This window comes from Fusarium coffeatum (genome assembly GCF_003316985.1).
Source record: "Fusarium coffeatum strain FIESC_28 chromosome Unknown BRIP53273_contig_95, whole genome shotgun sequence".
In the NCBI taxonomy this organism is placed as follows: Eukaryota; Fungi; Ascomycota; class Sordariomycetes; order Hypocreales; family Nectriaceae; genus Fusarium; species Fusarium coffeatum.
This window is the reverse complement of record NW_022157890.1, coordinates 25,568-44,518: the sequence shown is the minus strand read 5'-3', so window position 1 is coordinate 44,518 and position 18,951 is coordinate 25,568. Positions and strand designations below refer to the sequence as shown.

General features: G+C 47.6%; 6 protein-coding genes across 6 annotated transcripts; 2 read left to right on the top strand and 4 right to left on the bottom strand.

Annotated features, from left to right (window-relative positions):
* Positions 1-412: 412 nt before the first annotated feature.
* On the bottom strand, positions 413-1,839 carry FIESC28_04521 (uncharacterized protein; the record flags this gene model as incomplete). The annotated part of the gene is made up of 6 exons (XM_031158668.1): positions 413-801; positions 848-978; positions 1,027-1,259; positions 1,311-1,546; positions 1,598-1,634; positions 1,681-1,839. The coding sequence occupies 6 exons, from the start codon at positions 1,837-1,839 to the stop codon at positions 413-415; spliced, it is 1,185 nt and encodes a 394-aa protein (XP_031017246.1).
* A 3,409-nt stretch (positions 1,840-5,248) lies between these two features.
* Positions 5,249-6,994, bottom strand: FIESC28_04520 (uncharacterized protein; the record flags this gene model as incomplete). Its single annotated transcript, XM_031158667.1, has 1 exon — positions 5,249-6,994. The coding sequence occupies one exon, from the start codon at positions 6,992-6,994 to the stop codon at positions 5,249-5,251; it is 1,746 nt and encodes a 581-aa protein (XP_031017245.1).
* A 1,771-nt stretch (positions 6,995-8,765) lies between these two features.
* FIESC28_04519 (uncharacterized protein) lies at positions 8,766-9,620 on the bottom strand (the record flags this gene model as incomplete). Its single annotated transcript, XM_031158666.1, has 1 exon — positions 8,766-9,620. One exon carries the CDS (start codon positions 9,618-9,620, stop codon positions 8,766-8,768), a length of 855 nt encoding a protein of 284 aa, XP_031017244.1.
* Positions 9,621-10,517: 897 nt separating this feature from the next.
* FIESC28_04518 (uncharacterized protein) lies at positions 10,518-15,623 on the bottom strand (the record flags this gene model as incomplete). Its single annotated transcript, XM_031158665.1, has 1 exon — positions 10,518-15,623. The coding sequence occupies one exon, from the start codon at positions 15,621-15,623 to the stop codon at positions 10,518-10,520; it is 5,106 nt and encodes a 1,701-aa protein (XP_031017243.1).
* A 461-nt stretch (positions 15,624-16,084) lies between these two features.
* On the top strand, positions 16,085-16,703 carry FIESC28_04517 (uncharacterized protein; the record flags this gene model as incomplete). The annotated part of the gene is made up of 3 exons (XM_031158664.1): positions 16,085-16,261; positions 16,314-16,625; positions 16,674-16,703. The coding sequence occupies 3 exons, from the start codon at positions 16,085-16,087 to the stop codon at positions 16,701-16,703; spliced, it is 519 nt and encodes a 172-aa protein (XP_031017242.1).
* Positions 16,704-17,272: 569 nt separating this feature from the next.
* FIESC28_04516 (uncharacterized protein) lies at positions 17,273-18,642 on the top strand (the record flags this gene model as incomplete). The annotated part of the gene is made up of 4 exons (XM_031158663.1): positions 17,273-17,369; positions 17,421-17,604; positions 17,648-17,889; positions 17,936-18,642. The coding sequence occupies 4 exons, from the start codon at positions 17,273-17,275 to the stop codon at positions 18,640-18,642; spliced, it is 1,230 nt and encodes a 409-aa protein (XP_031017241.1).
* Positions 18,643-18,951: the final 309 nt, after the last annotated feature.

Here is an 18,951-nt window from a genome sequence, read left to right as displayed (position 1 = left end):
GAATCGAACCCCGCTCGCCGCGGATCTTCACTTATGAAAACGCGGTATGCTAACCGATACACCACACCGGATGTTTGATGAAACTCAACCCACTTATTAGATATTATATACACTAAGCTTAGTGGCTGTCGCGCCATAAGAGAAACCAAGAGAACCGTCACCATATCAGACATGTCATGTAAAGCTTGTCAGTATGAGGTGCCCAATTCCTGTATTAAAATGTGGACTTTCCAAGTGAATCTTTATGAGCCTAATCAATTACACGAACAGATGTTTACATTACACGAACAAATATCAAGCCGGCATAGAAGGACGGCCTCATTATTGCAACACCACTCTAAGAGAAAGGAAAGTCTTGTCGCCTCATATTACACAGGATATCTAAAGTCCATCACAACATACCCGGCACCGTCTACCTAGCATTCGAAACCTTGACAGTTGTCTCATTCTTGACCATAATCCCCCCGAACGGTGTTCCAACCTCAAACTCGTCTGAACCACCCCTTCCATGCGCAGGTCCGGTAACAGTAGCAACATTCGCCCTGTACCGATCCATAGCATGGCTCTCGAAGTCTGACGAGTGACGCTCGCGGTCCGAATCGGCAAGTTGGTGTGTTGAGCTCGACTCGTCGTCTTTGCCGTTGGGAAGAGTCGAAAGGCGGATCGTGTTCTTGGTTTGACTTCGACCGTGGCTTCGACCGTAGGAGTGGCTGTAGCTGTTGGAGCCAGAGTTGATGGTTGAGCGGGGGTGGGTGCAGGTGAAGAGGTACATGCATGCTGGTCGAACGGTTGGGAGACAGGCTGTTTAGTTAGCAGATGCTTCATAAGAAGGGTGAAGGATACGTACTCGATACAGTGACGAGGTTGACTTCGACGGAAGCCCAAACGACAATAGTAGTCAAGTTCCAGGTCAGGTTCTCCGAAGCAGCATCGAATTGTGTCGAAGCAACAATAATGACCATAGCAGAAACACAAATGCTGTAACTAGTTAGCCAGAGCAGACCGAATGGGAGAGATAAAACTTACACAATACCAAACACAAACATCAGTGAGATACCAATCTTTTGTGCTCGAGGTAGCTGAAGCTTGAGAACCTGCAGAATAGGCAACGCGATAATGCAAACATCAAGAATGACATGGACCAGAATGGTTCCGAAGAAGAACTTCTTATCCTCAATGGCACAGAATCCTTGATCTCCACCAGCAGTCGGGTTCCAGAATCGATCGATAGGAATACAATGCCAGATACCCATGAAAGTCTACCCCTGTTAGTCCTTTTTCCTTCAATCCATTGACAGCTGTATACTCACTCGAATGATAATCCAGATCAAAGAACAACATCCAAGGATTTGAATCGGGAGCTTAATGTTGGTGACTCGAAACATGCGCCAGTAGAAACTAAGGATGGAAGCTTTGGCGCAGAATAGGGCGGTCGCGTAGAAGAGTTCGGCAACGTATAGGATGAGAGCGTTCTTCATAAGAATTTCGGGTTTCGTTCGGCCATTTTTGACATCGTTGATATGAAGACCGAGTCCTTCTTGAATCCCTAGTCAGATAGTTAGATACGGGTGGATAGTGGGAGGTAGATGGTTCGTACAAATCGGGATGATGACTACCCAAGCAATAGCCACAGACTGGAAGAAGTTAGCAAAGAACATGCATAGAAGAAGAATGACATACGTAGCAACCTAAAGCAAACCAATCATCCCACCAGAACTCAATCCTCGTGAGTCGTCGACTCAACAATCTCAATCCAATGAAAACGGTCGCAGCAGCAAAGGTGATAAACTCCGACGTCCACAGATCGAGCTGTCTTGACTCTCTCGGAGTCGTTTCCATGTTGACGAGATCGTTTCAAAAATTCAATTCAAGCCACCAAATTAACAAACAACAAAGAGGAATGAAAAAAGCAGATAAATGACAAAAGAGGCGCGCGTGAAATAGATTAGCGAAAAGGGTCGTCCTTTGATGATATACGACAGAAAAGAAAGGGAACGGCACGGCACTTGGGTCTGGAAAAGATCGACATGAACCGGGGGATGGTAGTATAGTAGAGTCGTAAGCTTCAAACAAGCGAAGGGGTCTCCGCAACGGGTGATAATACTGGGGATTATGAAAGTCTAAGCAACGTCTGGTAGGATTGATATACACTAATATACGTTACATACGTTGTGTTTCCGAGTGTAGATCTAACGCCGGTCGTTAGACTAGCATTGGGGACAGTAAGAGGTCAATACTCTGGTTAGTTGACTTACAGGATGCGAGTCATCTCGACAACCCTCGCTCAGCGGTGAACTCCAGCTCGACAAACAGCCCTGCCTCGCCTTGAGTAGTCCTCCCAACTTGGGCATTCATTCATGCATGGATCCGGGATTACATTTCTTCACTGCCGATCCTTTTGTGGACTCGTAGTTCCCCGACTGGTTGGTGCCCCTTGACACTAGACCAGGTATGTTTGACGAGAAAGAAAGAGAGGTTCGTCAAAGCCTGTAGGAGCAGCGGATGTTAAACGATCCGGTCCCGTAGCAAGGGGTTGTGTAGAGAGTGTATATCTGGCATGTGAATGTTGGGGGAAAATGCCATGAAGCTGTCAATTCTAGCTTCTGGCAAGTGCCGTATGATCCATTGTCTGTGCAAATATCAACGGTAAACCCGCCAGCTGCGCACTTATTCCTTAGACCAGTCCTCTAGTCTGTACGTACGCCAAGGATAGTCAACGCTAACCAAGCTTTCTAATTCCTTGTCACCAAGCCGGTTATACCGAGACAAGGATAGATGATTTAAATTACCTACCGTTGGTCGGCACCTGAGAAAGACAAAAACGATGAAACCGTTACGAGTCATTGCCAAGGTCCATTCGTCCCTGGAATAGGATCCTTGTAGATATAGTGTGAATCCTCTGAACCAATCGTATCCGCTTTTGCCGCGTAGATCATCGAAAGACGCAACAAACTTGGGTGCGAATATTGGGTATCGTATGAGAGATTTAGCGGGCATAAATCTTGTGAATATTGCGGCTAACGTCGTATCGATAAGTTCAGTACTCGAAATAGAGTTTGAAGAATGGATACGTCTAAGATTAGTCGGTGGGCCTGATGGGGTCATTTGTTCTCGCGGAGACGGATGACAAGGGCTTTGGGGAAAGGATCACTAGAAGAAACTAGGAAGATTACTCTACTGTATCCACCATGTTTAGGGTCAAGGACTTACGCGAAACGTTGAAGGGAGAACGCTTGGATTGCACAGAAACCAAAACGATAGCCTTACCTGACTGACTATCATTTTAATTGGGGAACCCGAGGACTTATATACGTATTGTTGTTCTCTCGTTTGTTGACTCTTTTGTTGGAAATTGTTTATTCCTCGGTCCGATGCTAGGTGAAGTGAGACATTGACACGGCACATGAGGCTGATGTCGCCAGAACCAACAACTGCCTTTTAGAATATCGGGGAATATTCGATGGCGTCGGCATTTCTCTAGTTGAAACCCAAGTTAGTCTCCGATAAATAAAAACCCAGATGATGCAAACTTCCTGCATGTTTGACAACATATAAACCAGGATAACCCAGCCTCATCCTAATTGAGGATCCAACCACTTCTGTGTAGCATTTTTCCATATAATAAACTCGTCCCCTGCGTCAAACTCTCCTTGACTCAATGCATAGCATGCAACTGCCGTGTTCAAGTCTGACTCGAACGAAATATCCCGATGTAACTATAACGTCGCAGCTACCAGGGTCCATGAAACGGGACGACGGCGGGAAGGGAAGCGTATCTGGTTCCGAAGATTTTCCCAAGGAGGACCAATCGGTTGATTTGACTTTTTCAGCTGATGCCGCGCTGTGCGTTGGGTCTTCTCCTATTTGATTTGGATCCTTCTGTAGGGATTATATGCGAAAACCCACAACCTTCGTATATTTTTGCTTCTGTTGGTTCGGCTGCGGGAGCGGGCGAGGTTCATAGCGTTCCCAGGTTCGCGGGAGAATGGAACTGCAAGCATTTTAAAAATCTGCTATTAAGACAGGGCCAGCCGCTCCGAGATTGCAATCGACAATTCTTGAAGGAACGTATTACCTTGGGATTTGATCCTTTGAGAGTTCCTTTCGGCCGCTGGATTTGGGAGTGATGGAAAATCAAACAGATAATGTTGCATTGTAGAAGGCGAAAATCATGGATAAAGTTTGAGTGAAACTTGCTTCGCTACGAGATGCACATGTAACGTTATCTAAACGGAAGGTCGGCTAGGTGTTACCTGCACTTGCCTGGGGAAGCATGTTGGAGAAGCGTGACTTGAAATTGGAAAGAGCTTCCCGTAGATACCCGACTTGCCAGGCTGCCACTTGACTACAGTGATTCTAAGGGAAAGGAACACCATAGCATAACATATTATATCCTTACTCAACTCCCTTTCTTTAAATAAAAACCTTTCCAAGGATTAGATGCCAAGGAAACAATTATTCTGGTTGCGGACCCCTATCTTCCGTCAAGACCCCTGGGTACTGCAGGAATTCTCAGTCGCACCGTTCAGTTGCCACTGATATGCTCCTTCCCCAGGATATTGCCACTCTACGACATGAATGGCAGTAAAGAGCGTCGAAACGTCAGGAGAAGGAACAATTGCTTGTTCGTGAGTTTCTAGATTTGTTCATTGCAAATTCAACGCAAGGTCGATCGATATTGGTAAATTCGTCCTCAATATGAGTAATTGAGGTCTTTGTTTTCCTGGGGGCTCGGAATCAACATGGGTAGTTAGAAACAAACATGAGTCGGGTATCAATTCGAGTACATGCCTCCAAGTCGTAGATCCAGGATCGATATACAATAAAGGTTGCACATGAAGGAAATTATAAGAAGATGTGGGAGAAATAGATCTGCGCAATCAAAAGTATTGTTTCGGTTGGAGAAAGCAGATTACTAGGCTTTGTATAGCTAGAAAGAAAGCAGGTGGCCGGAGCTAGTTTGTGTTAGTAGTCAGATTATTATAACACGCGAACATCGCAGCATGCAGAAGATAGGATACAGGTATATCGATAAGACGTAAACACAACACAAATACATCGTCAGAAATGAGGTCCCCATATGATACACATACTGGTGAGTTATTTAAATACTTTTGATGAGGTACAGCCAGGGAGCTGTAACGCATGCCTGACTTTCATTCAAAAGCTTTATATTGTTCCGCCTTGTTGATTTCTCCTCACTCACCATCCCAGCAACCTGTTCAACTTCAAACCCTTTATACTTCCTCTAATATGAACGAAGCTCAGCTGCCTCTGTTAGAAGACTTACCATAGCTTGTCGTTTACTCGGGCAATCGTCCAACAATAACGAATTAGCTGTTATCTGGATTGCAGTATTTCCCCTCGCATCCTTAGATATGGGATCAGCCCCATGCTCAAGCAAATTCTTGGCCATACTTATGCCACCGTGGGCAGCTGCGAAATGCAGTGGAGTGTAACCAAATCGCACTATCGCTCCTGAGCTCTCAGGGTCCTGAATGCTCTCTTGGACTTGGTGACCCCAGTAATAATACTTGGGTTCTACATCGCCCAGTTCATTCCAAAACAAAAATGTTGCTCGAGAGTGTATATCAACACCGCGATGGATCATGTTGTCCACGAACTGTGCAAGTTCAGAATCTTCTTTCTTTCTACCAGCAAATAGGGAAAGACAATGTAGTAGCGTCCATCCCTCAGCTGTAACAGCACGAGGGTCGGCGCCGTGAAAGAGAAGTATCTTTACAATACCCAAAGCTTCAGATGTTGACTTTGAGAAGCTGTTCATCTGCGAGCCTTGCCTCGCTGGGGTCAAGGCGCAATGTAAGGGTGTCCAGCCATTTGTGTTGATACCATTGACATCAAGCCCTTGGCTGAGAAGGAACTCGACAATGTCACGCTTAGCTCCCGCAGCTGCGTAATGTAGTAACGTTTCGCCAAAGTTGTTCTTCGATCTTAATGCTTGAATTCTTTGCTCCGAGTTACAAGAGGATAGATACAACTGTAGTGTGTTCAGGTTGGAGCCAAAAGCTGCAGCGTGAAGGGGGCTAGCCCCAGACTCATTATCCTCCAGCGAAACGGAGACATTGTGACTGAGAAGAATACAGATCGCGGTCTCATTCAAACGCACTACAGGTCCACTTTGATTCAAAGATTTTGGTGAGCCCAGAAAGTGCAATGCTGATTTCCCTCTGTGGTCAGTAGCGTCTGGGTTGGCTCCCTTGTCGAGCAACACTTTCAACGCTCCAACCAGACTTATAGAGCGAGCGGCAGTAATTATTGGCGGTTGTCCGTTGATAATAGCGTTTGGATTGGCTCCGGCATCGATCAAGTGCTCGATCAAAAGCTGTTGCTGCAGATAATCATCACCATTGTAGTCGAGTTTGAAGTCATCTCCAATCAAAGGCCTGAAATCCACTGCATGATGCAAGGCCTTGTCTAAAACATCTTGGGGAAAGGATAGTTTGGTAATAAAGAGTTGGGCAGAGTATGCCTTCCAGCTCTGTGCTGCCCAAAACAGAGCTTCGTTCTTGGCTTCTGCTGTCCATTCTTTCCAACTCAATAAAGCATGTAGGATAGTTGTTTGGCTGTTGATTGAGGCTTCAAAAAGACATGAGTCGACGTTTTTCTCCTTTGGGTCTGCTTGTGAGTGGAGATGGTGCCATAATCGCCAAAGCAGGCGTTGATTACCCAAACGTGCAGCTAATGCTAGTGGCGATAAGCGATGCTCGTGCTTGGAAGAAGCAGCAGCGACGTCGACGCCACTTTGCAATAGTATATTCACTGCCTCGATATTGTCCAAATAGACTGCCACGTGCAGCGGAGTCCCCCAACAGCCATCGGCATCCGACAACAAAAATGAAGCCTCGCGGGAACCAAGCACTTCTTGCAAGGTTGATAGGTCGTTGTTGCAGATCGAGGCATGTAAAGGGTAATCGGATTCTGCCCTTTTGAATGTATCCTTGATGCGGTCTGCAATAGACATACGCCGTTGCATCGTTTTTCTTTTACAAATTTGCGATAAAGGGAAGCAAGGAGTCAACTAGTTTGTTGGTTGTTTGTTTAATTAACAATGAATGGGGGAAAAGTGCGCAGTTTCTAATGTCTCCACCTAAGCCAGTAAATTACCCTCCCTTGCCGTATAAAATAGACTGCTCAGAATTGAGAAGCTTATCACTTCACCGGATATCTAACTCTGACCGGTTGTACTGCAACTCGCCGAGATAGATTATTAAAATTCAACTAGTATGAACTAGCGATGAACGGGAAAAGAGTAAACTTTACACCACTGCTAAGAGGAAAATCAGATTATATATTCAATATTAAATGTGCTTATAGTTAAATATTAATATAACTATACTTGATAAAGTAACTGCTTTACTGTGCTGGATGGGCTATCTTTATTGCCTATCGTTATTATTGTACTCACTCGTTTATTGACAACATCTAAGGTTCTGCCCTAAGTTGACAGCTCATACACCGTCTGCTGCACATAAGCCCCTTGATTTTGCCCATCCTTTTGATGATTGACCGCTGAATTCTGTGTGTACATACCCCCATCCAACTCGTAGATGCTTTGGAATCCTACAGCGCCCTTGAAAGGATCTATGGTAATAACTTTGGCATAACTAAAATCAACACGGTCTTCTCCTGGAAGAGCCATTGGCGCTGAGAACCCAAGGAGCTTGCTCACACGAGTGTGGCAGATGCGGCAAAAGACTGCGTTGTTGTATCTCATGTAGTTGAAGACACAGGAGGAACAGAATATGTTGTTACACGGTCGTAGACTAGAATTTGTTAGTTCAGACTATTCATCCTAAACATCAAATCGTCAAAGTATTGAAGGACTCACATTGAATCACAGAGCATCCTTCTACAGCAAGTGCATGCCACTTTGATAGAACCGTTCAAACGTGACAGTAACTGGATGCTACTGTCATTGAGCCAAGTAGGTTCTGATTGAGTCGTCTCATCTCAACAAATCCTGCCTCGATGGCTCAGTGGTAGAGCGTGTCACTAGTAATGACAAGGTCCACGGTTCGATCCCGTGTCGAGGCAACGAGCTCATGTTCGATCATTGTTATATTTTTGTTCCATGCCTCCAATAAGCCTATCCCCATATCTCTTAGTTTTATGAAATGGACGGCTCCTCGTCTTTCACTTTTGTTAGTTAGAAATTAAGTCTCCTGATTCTGACAGCATCAGTGTCTTACTGTCTTTGGCACAGTCCAAGTGGAATGAAGATCTCAAGTCACAGGTCGAATACTACCTTGTGCGTTACGCTGCTCTGAATAATTCCTCTCATGTGTCCTAGCTGACCATGATCCAAGTTGGTCGACTCGTTACCAACAACATTGACACGGAAAATGCACACATCCTTTATACCGAGTTCCACTACGATATCCTCAAGGGAATTCGCAATGCAACCCATCACATAAAAGCGGATTGGCCAACGATCTACCACACCACGATCCCTTTTAAGCCGTTCGAAACATTTTACGACCGTATTATCAATGAACTTTCAGGGGGTGTCAGAAACGAGAAGCAAGACCCCGACATGGGGGTCAACACCACTCGAAAGATTTACAGAGAGAAATGGATCAGATCGAATAGGATCAGGTTTTATGGTAGTGTCTGGTAGAATGTATGGTAGAGTATCTGGTGTAGCGCAGACCTCCTCTTTGTTTAGGGCCATTAATAGATAAAGATAAAAATATGTAGAAATATGTTCCGAGGATCCCCCTGGGCTTTCCGAAACTTGATCTATCTCACAAATCAAAATCAACTCTCTGCCAGGCAAAGCCTCTAGGCCCTTCTGAATCTAACCCCAAAGGTTCTAACCAAGTATTGATTGCCCTAGAAGCAGCCTCGAAATTGAACGAATGTGGCCAGCCATGGTCACGATAGATCTGTCTCACATATTGAATATCAAGGTCTGTTCCCCAACGTTCCGTTTGACTGTTCACCTCGTCCTCGGTTATTCGTTCTTCGCGCTCAGGGACTTTCTCTGCTTCAATTGTGATCCTGCCCTTTCCAGGAATGAGCTTCAAGTTTTCGTACCAATCTCTAAGATATGAAAAGAAGCCCTCGACTGTTACTTCGGACATCATATCCGCCTTGTTAATATGCTCGATTATTTCGCAATCTTTGACGAGTAGCCATAACACGCGACCGCCGGTTCCATAGCCTTCGGCGATGCAGACCACATCGCTGTGATCCTGCACATCCTCGGATGACCAAAACTCATAGCAATCGTGTATTTCGTGGTGACGTTTGAAGTCCTCAGGCGTCCAAGCCCTAAGATTAAGGAGCTTAGATCTATAATGGAATTGAGTGGTACTCTTGTTGACGAAGTAAGGCAAATGGCGCATAACCTCGACAGCATAGTCGGACTTGACATATCCACAAAACTCGGGTGTGATCTCTGGCCATCCAGTAGGCGGAGGGATCTTGAGGTCGGATTTGTTGTAATTGAGGGTGGTCATGAAGGAATAGAAGTCGACAAACAAAGCTCCTAGTTCCTGGGGCGTTAATCTTGGCTCATCAGAACCCTCAGACGCGTCCGAGTCATGGGATCCATCGTCTGATGAGGGTGGCGACAGTGAGCTACCGTGACCGCACATCTTGGAGAGAAAAATTTACAAATAGAGTAAAGAGGATATGAATGGATCTGAGTAGCACAATGGGATGGGAAGAAGACGTATTTATAGGTTGGTAGTGAGATTCCGTCCTGCCAGAATGGGTGGAGTCTGCGCATGCCTTCTGGTGGAGTATAGATGCCTCTAAATCACAGGGGCTAGCTAGGTATGGAATTAGAATAAGTTTAGGCAGCGAAATAGGGAAACTTGTCGACATCGGGGAAGAATGGCGTGAGGTAAGTGTTGTCCAGCTTTGCGATTTTTTCCCGAAGTCGCTGGTGTCGTCTTGAGGTCGCTAAAATAAGGAGCCTAAATACTGATCTAAAAGTGAGCAAAATGTCTTGTCCGTTAGGCTCTCGGCGCCGAGTTATTCTGCCAACCTGACGGGTTGGTGATGGGGCAAGTGTTACCCAAGCTCATGATTTCTTCTCAAAGGCGACAAATTTTGTTGCAGCGCACGAGACAGCAATGGGAACGGTGTCAACGATGGAGGTAGACGTGGTAGGCCCTTCTTGAGGAGAGCAGTGGTGAGGTTGTCAACGGAAGATGCAGTGGTGGTAATAGGCTCATCCTCAACGGGACAGGAGCATTGTTAACAGCAACGTTGAGGTCGGTAGGAGTAGATATGGTGGCAGGAATGGCATCAGAGCCATAGTACACGACAGTGACACAGATCAATTGGCACAGCATGGGCAGATTAATTGGCAGAGCTAAGTATTTTATTCTCTCGTCCAATTCTTGCAAGTCTAATATATCATCTCCTCTCCAAAACTCCATGCATGCCACATCCAACCTTTTTCCTGTACAACCCCAATCTACGCCGTTTTTTACTAGTATACAAAAACCGCTTCAGAACTATTATGTGCTTATCGAGTACGTGTGTTATCGCTTGCGTGTGTCTTTGCCCTTCTTCTTTCCTTTCTTCTTATCCTTGGGCAACTCAAGCTTTGTATCTTTGAGTTGCTCTGCCATGATGCTGAGCATGTAATCGTCAATTGTATGCATCTTTTCGCCCCATGCGTTATACTCCTGTTCTTCCTCTTGAGGAGTGTCGATGTCATCGAGGCCGCCGTCCAAAACTGACTTTCCGGCTGGTGTTCCTTGTCGCGTTGTCGAAGCACCGGATGCGTTGTTACTTGGCTTCTCGGTGAAGTCGGCCTCGTCGTCTTGGATCTCTTTCTCTGCGACGCGTGCAGCTTGCACATCTTCTCGATCTTCTGCTTGCTCAAGTGTGCGACCGATTCTTCGTTGGTCATTACTGGTATCAGGACCGCCGAGCACTCTGTCCAAAGCAGCGTCTGCGGCATCTAATCCTTCACTCTTCGAGTCGAGTTTCTCGCTGAGGACGTCCCTTACCGAAAGCTTATTGAAGTAATCGGTGGTAAACTCGCCTTCTTGAATGACCACGTCGTCTAGCATCTGCTTTTGCGACGCCTTGCGAAGAATATTGGCTTCAATTGTGTGTTCGCTGACCAGACGGTAGATGTGAACGTCGCGGGTCTGTCCGATACGATGGCATCGATCCTGGCATTGCTTGTCCATTGCAGGGTTCCAGTCTTGATCGTAGAAAATGACGGTGTCGGCACCTGTAAGATTGATACCAAGACCACCCGATCGCGTGGACAAAATGAAGCAAAGAATGCGCGGGTCGTTGTTAAATCGGTCAGTAAGGATCTGGCGCTGTTCCACCTTTGTAGCACCATCGAGACGCAGGTATTTGTGGCCATGAATGTTCAGGAACAGCTCCAGAATATCCAGAACTTTGGTCATCTGAGTAAAGATGAGGGCGCGATGACCACCTGCCTGAAGTTTCCGTAGCAGCTTATCCAAGATCTGAAGTTTTCCGCAGTCATATTGGAGCAGTCGCTTATCAGGGAATTGAATGCTGAGTCGCATTCGACTCTCATGCCAAGGGTCTGGCGGTGCTTCTTTTGGTAGGAATGGTGCCCATCGAACAGGCGCCGACAATTTGAGGTCCTCGTCTGTGAAAGCTTCAATACCCTTGCGACCAAGGACGAATTGTTCCATATCTCTGGTCACAACAGCCGGTGTAACGCATGAGAACTTCTCGATAGTAGTCTTGAAGCTATCGGCGCGTTGATTGACCGTGGGTATCATGGACTGCACAAAGGTCGACTCGTCCTCGAACCATGCCATGATCTGGCGGGGAACCTTGGGTCGAGGCTTATAAGGCCTCTTATCAGTACCAATAGTCAATAACTCAACCAAGTTCTTGCCATAGATGGGCTTTCTCTGACGGCGCAAAGCATTCAGATAGAAGCAATGTTGGAGCTCCTCGAAACGTCCCCATCTGGCACCACTCTCCAGGTATGCATTGTTGGATGCGACCGTGGAGGGATCCAAATGAGCATATGCGCTCTGGGCACGCACCCTCTGAGCATCTCTCAAATCACTCAATATCCTATGTGAGCTCAATTGAGAGATGCGCTCAGCCTGCGTAGTCGACAGACTCTCGCATTGCGTCGGAATGAGATTCAGAAAGCCCAAGCTGACTTCCTTCATGGGACTGGGGTCGTGAAGCAGTCGTTGGACCCTTTGTTCCGTCACGTCAAAGTCTGAGACGACAGACTTTTGCATACGGAATGAGGTCATGATTGGCCGATCAACGAAAAGGTCAGGATGGTTGCAGACCTTTCGAAGTTGCATGAGACAATTGATGATGGACAAGTAATTGCCAGAGTTCAATGTATCCTTGGTATCTGCCCGAGAAAGGAACCCATCGTAGAGCTCACGTTGCCGCTTTGAGAGACGGCAAAACTCAACGTGCTCATACTTGGCGGGCATCTGCTTCTCGACATCGGCTTTCAGACGTCGCAGCAGATAAGGTCGCAAGACCTTGTGAAGCTTTGAGATAATCGCTCTTGCTTCATCATCCATTTGTTCCCTTCCACTCTCCAAGATTTGCGATTCTGGCTTCGCGAACCAATCATGGAATTCTTGCAAGTCGGCAAATCCACCGACACCATTCTCAGCCGGCATAAGGAAGAAGAGAAGTGACCAAAGCTCTGTAAGATTATTCTGAAGAGGCGTTCCTGTAAGTAGGAGTCTCGCTTGCGTGTTGAAGCCCAAAAGTGTTTGCCATCTTTGTGATTTGAAGTTCTTGATGTTGTGAGCCTCGTCTAGAATCATGTAATGCCAGCGTCGTCGCTTGAACACTTGTTGATCCTGAAGAACAAGCTGGTAGGACGTAATGCATACGTTCCAAACATCGTCGTTATTCCAGCCTTGTCTCTTTCTCTTTCGCTCCTCTTGAGAGCCGTAGTATGCCAAAATCTTAAAGCCAGGACACCATTTCTTGAACTCCATTTCCCAATTCAGCATGACACTGGTGGGAACCACCACAAGATGTGGTCCCCAAACTTCGTGACTGCACGCTAGATGAGCAAGAAGGGCAATAGTTTGGATCGTCTTGCCCAGACCCATTTCATCGGCCAGAATGCCGTTGGTACTGTTGGCATATAGGCCTGCCAACCAGTCAAGACCATCGCGCTGGTACTCTCGTAGAGTTCCTCTGAGAAGGAATGGCACTTCAATTTTGTGATTTGATGACTGCTGAGGTGATGGAGATCTGCTTCCGGGTTTGTCAACAGCCATTTCTCCAGAAGACGCAGTGTCGAGTTCAGATGGTTTAGTTTCTGATGTTGCGGGAGGCGATGTACTATGCGCACGACTGGGCGGGTTGGTAACTGGTTCGGTTCCCGGGCTATGTGGCTTCTCTGGTAGGGATGGTTGCTCATGGGATTGTTCTGCATCAGTACCGGCCATAGCGACATCCTCGTCCTGAGCGACAGGCTCCTCAGTGACTGCTTCAGTGATTTCTTGTGCATCCTGTGCAGTATCATGGGCAATGTCGTCGGCGGGTACTGTTGGTATGGGTTCTTCCTGTACAGTTTCGGTATCTTCTTGGGCTGGCTCCTTGAGTTCTGACTTCTCAAGCTCAGACTCATGGTCGGGCATCTGAATCAAAGACATTTCATTCTCCTCAGCACCCTCGCCATCGACTTCCGACACTGCTTCCACGTCAGGCATCTCGGAATCTTCTTTTGAGTCAACCGGATCTTCCACAACAGCCTCGCTGGTCATTTTCTTCAATTCAGACTTGCCAAAGAGAAGTCCCAGGAGACCACCAGCATCTTCGTCGGATTCCTCTTCTGACTCTTCCTCCTCCTCACCGCTTTCCATATCAGTTGACCCCATATCATCATCCATATCAACAGACTCATCGCTCGTGTCGGCATTCTCGGTCGCTGTTGCTTGAGCTGGATCGACAGCATCCGTGTCTTCAGGATTAGGTTCGGTGGCTGGTGTTTCTTCCTCGGCGGGCTTTTCGAGTTCTGGGATATGTGCATATTTCTCTCGCAACTGCTCTTGTGTCAGGTTTTCGTCGCCAATGTCCTTCTGGTCCTCCTCATCGTCGCCTTCTTCCTCATCCGATGACATATTGTCACTGTCGGCGTCTTCATTCTCGTTATCTTCGTCTTCGCCAGATGCAAGGCCAAGCTCGTCATCATCATCGACCATACTCATGTCGTCACTGAGATCATCAAATCCGTCCTCCTCGTCCTCCGAAAGCTGTTCCGAGTCTAATCCTGCTCTTCGGGCTTGAAGTTTCTGTTCTGAAAGGTTGACAGCTTCGTTCAATGCTGCCTTGACTCTCCTCTGCTCCTCCTGTTCCCACTCGGCCAACCTTCGGCGATTGACCTCATTACGGACATTCTCCCATGTACCAAATAGGGTCTTAGCCACAACACGATATCGGGATATCCAGATTGCCCTCTGCTCGGCCTCAATCTCTTCTTCCGACTTGGGTTGACGCCGTAGCCATTCGTCCCGGCAAGCCTCGGCTATTTTCTTTGCTGTCAATCGGTGACGTTGTTGCTCCGCTAGCATGAGTTTTCTAAAATTCGTCATAGCCTTCACCATGTGATCCTGACGAGCATATTGCCTAGGTGGCTCCTCCACTGCTTCCGGTAGAAAGATGGAACATCGACCCTGGGATAGCAAACCGCCATCTTCGACCTCCTTCTCGACCCGTAGAATCACACGAGCATCCCTCTCGGCCAGTTCGTCGTTATACTGAGGACCATCTTCGGATGCTTGTAGTCCACCCTCCTCAACAGGAATGTCACCGCCACGAGTCCAAAAGTCCTCAAAGTTGGTACCAATCTTTGGCCTCTTGCGAACCTGGTCAGGATGCACAAGAGGAATATCCCCAGATCGACCGACTCTTAGCTTAATCCGAGGCGATCGATGAGTAGAATTTGAAGTTCGAGAATCTTGTACTGTGTCGTCTTTTGTGACTGCATCGCTAAATCGTGCTGATCGGCGGGATCGAGTCGAATTTTTCGGAGGGGGCGGGGGAGATGGACTTCGTCGACGGGTAGAGCGGGAAGAGGTTCGGGTTTCTGCAGGCTTTTTTAAAGATTTTGGAGTCGATGCGGGTGCTTGCTTCGAGGGAGCTCTAGTGGCGGGGCTGGCTTTGTGAGAACCATTTGGCATTTTTCTCGAGTTGCCATTAGTCAACTGGATTTCTGCCTTGGGCTTCGGAGTCGAATTCGCGCCGGTAGATCTCCTTGATGTTCGAGCTTTGCTGGGAGGAGTAGGTTCTGGTAGAAGGGTGTTGATACGGCCAGATTTGCGACGGCCATTCTCGGTAAAAGATGTTGGGCCGTCGGCAGATACTTTCTTCCATGGAGGCGAAACTGGTTTTATCTTTTTCGGTGTGCTTTGAGGGGGTGTCGACTCTCGTGTGCGTCGTCTCTTTGCAGGTCGTTCGTCATGGATATTGTCGGACTCATGATGATTCTCGGTGGCGGGCGCATCTCCATTTGTTTCAACAACACCATCCATTGAATCCCCCAACGCGTCATCCCCATTAGTATATCCCTCGGGCGCGTCTTGATCGGTTTTTATCGCATCAGGATCCGACTTGGGGAGCACGTTGGCGGTCGACGCGGTCTCGGACATAGTCGCAACGTGGGGACAAGAGACGCTGTGGGCGTTTTCTCCGCGAAGCTATCATTTGCGGGGTCGAAATTAATGTCTACGGAATCGTAGCGTTTCAGCGGATATTCATACAAAGTTTGCACATGTTCAGAGGCCTTGCGGGCGAACTGGGTGGAATTTAGTCACAAAATGCAATGTCGTCAGCAAAACTTTTGAGCTGGGGAAAGAATCGAGGATGCACGCCCCTGGAACCTTCGAATGAGCTAACCGAAAATGGCCCGGCACGCGCTTGCTGATGCCTGAGGCGCCACTTTTCGGTTGAGAATCATCACAGCCTCGATTGGCTAAAGCTTCAACACTGAGCCATCTCATCACGTCACAGAGCAATTGGACGCCGACGACACTGTCCCATCGGCCGAGGTAGGTCTTTATTGATTCTGCGGTATACCCAGTTGATGTCGCTAAAGCTGTTTTTGTTACAGATGCTCCCCCAACGAATTGCGCGGGCCTCGGCCCTGCGTAGCGGCATGGCAGCTGCTCGACGACTCCCTACGATCCAACGCCGAACTTTCCTTCCTGAGCAGTACACCGATAAGAAGGTTATCGATGCGAAGTACCCCGAGCCACCCAGCATGACCGAGGCGGAGGACCCCGGAATGGTCAGTGACAAGGAGATATAAAGAGGAGCCGAAACTGATGATAATATCGCAGAACGGCGGCTACATCAACCCACCCCGAATTAAGCGCCAGTTCCGTGATCCCCATGCCAACTGGTGGGATCCTCAGGAGCGACGAAACTTTGGTGAACCCATTCACGAGGATAACGATGTTCTGGGAATCTTCTCTCCCTGGGAGTACACCTGGACCACCGCTGGTCCTGGTGCTATCATGGTCGGAACCTTTATCGCTGTTTTCCTGAGCGTCACTGGAGTTGTTTACCTTAACTACCCCGATCGTCCCGCCTACCCCCGATCATTTGAGGGTGGTCTTGAGCGAGAGCTCGGTGGTCCAGGAGCTACAAGGGTAAGTGGGCAATAAGAAGTGGGATAACCTCAAGCTAACAATCAGTAGGCTCGCATGGAGGGCGATGAGGATCCTTGAGCCAATATGCTCATATGTACATAAGAAAGAATGGAAAGCAATGGATTGAATGAGTGCACATTGATGTATCTGTGAGAATACGCAACAAGTATTGGTGAAACAGGACTATTAACATGATGTAGACAGTCGGAATAAACGTGAAAGAGATCTAAGTTATATCGTTCTTTCGGTGATTGTAGGTTTGATTGGTATGTATATGAGTTGGTATTGTTACGCTCAAACATTGCTTGTTTGCGGTGTCTAGAGGTTTGACGGAAATCGTTATTATGGAATCCAAAGACTTGTTTTCCCACAAGGCCCCTACATCAATTTGTATCGTCGTCTGATAGGAATTATAAATTATCTGTTCCCCGCTACTGGTATCGGCCCAGGCAACAGAGGTGACAGCGTTCGAGATACTAGTCTCCTCTACTCCTTCCCGCAAACTCGTTGAAGGCAGTTTGAGCAGGAGCCAGCGAACCTGTCTGCGCCTCAAAAGATGGGCTAATTTGTTCCAATCGCTTTCACTCTCCCATCCTACCTTAGTACTCGTCCCCCATCTATCATTCACCCGTCCATCCCTCGTCAAGATGAGGTACAAAGACTGGGACGTTCTCCTCTTCGAGCAAAGCTCACCTGTTCCCCTGCAAGAATTCAAGGTGGGATGCTATGCCGTCGAAGATACGGGTAAGTCCTCGCACGCGACACTGATCCTAAGTATTCTAAGAACGGCTACAGAGTGTCCGCGAAATTCTGGTATTCCGATCGTCACATGCTTCGTCCCCAGCCTTGAGCCTGGCACTCCCTTCCAGATATCGATCCACTCTTGGAAGCAACCAAACATCGAACAACCCAACGATGCCAACGACGAAGACTGTCCGTCTATTGGTGCTAGACTCTTTATCGATGGGGGTCTCGTTGCGTATGTGCCCCTTGCAAACTGGAGGTACCGACTGACGTGTTAGGTCGACCTTTACAAATAAGAGCATCTCCTGGCCTTGCATTATATCACACATAGATGCCAAGGTCATCAGGTTCCCCATGTTCCAACGAGAGCTTCTCCGTCAGCGCCACTGGAGCGCAGCCGACAACCTTGGTCGCATCAAACTTGTCATCAGCGAAGGTGTCTGCCATGGCTCTGAAGACAATAAGACCTTCGAAAACGTCCATAATTTGGTGATATTTTCTTTTCAGCATGCACCCCAAGGTCCGTAATAGAGCCCTAGAGTCTAATTGGTACTGATACTTTACAGATCTGCTCGAACGCCTAGAGATAGCATGGCCTAACCCTTCCATGTGGCGGCGACTACAACAATCCGCGGAGACTTCTTCCGGCTCCCAATTCACAAAGCAGCCTGTCATGCAGCAACCACTTTACGAATTTCAAGGCCAAGCACTTTCCGAGTACAACAATACTGCTCATCCTGGAACACCTTCCTTCTTTTTGACTCATCAGTCCGCCGTCGAATGTGCAAATGCTCCGATGAATGCGACAATGTCACCCTGGAACCATGCCGTTCCACCACACATTCAGAGCACAGCGCCACATATGTCAACTCCCGATGTGCCCTTTCGCAAAGAGAATTACCAGATTCCAACGTGGCCAGGTTCACCCATACTCGCTGATCCTTCGTTTGCATTGGGCCATCTATCGCAACAACAGGTATTGCAGCAGATGTGCACCCCATCGAACGGTAGTGCTCCCATACCTCTCGTCCGACCTCAGAGTGCTGCAGTCAATAGGTCAGTCGAACTCGGCCGAGCACCAACAGGGAATCCTGCGAGGCTTCTTTTCGCTGCACCGACTTTGGACGCAGCCAAGAGATCAGCAAAGAGAGCCCGTACTGATACTCCAACGTCTACACTAACCGTGGAAGAGGAGGAAGATGTTCGAAAGTGTAATTCCCGGTTCAATCTCAGTCCTTTTGGAATGTCCAACGCCCCTGGCGGCATCGCTTAGGCACAAAGTATTTCTGATGTAGCATAGATAGCGTCAAGTTTCGGAGATTTTGTCAATACAAATGATGATTTATCAGCCTGTTTGAGAGTTCCGGGCTTCCACGTTGATACTCTAAGTTACAAGAAGACTGTCCAAGGTAAGAGCGGCCTAGCAATTCTCAACCTCTTGTGCGACAACTGTAATACCTTGTCTCGTCATTTTGACTCAAACATGGAGATATCAGGACCGGTAGCATAACCTCCGTTCTCCGATACTGATATCAATCGCCGAACATATTTCGAAGCCAAATATCCTGGGATGTTCGGTCTC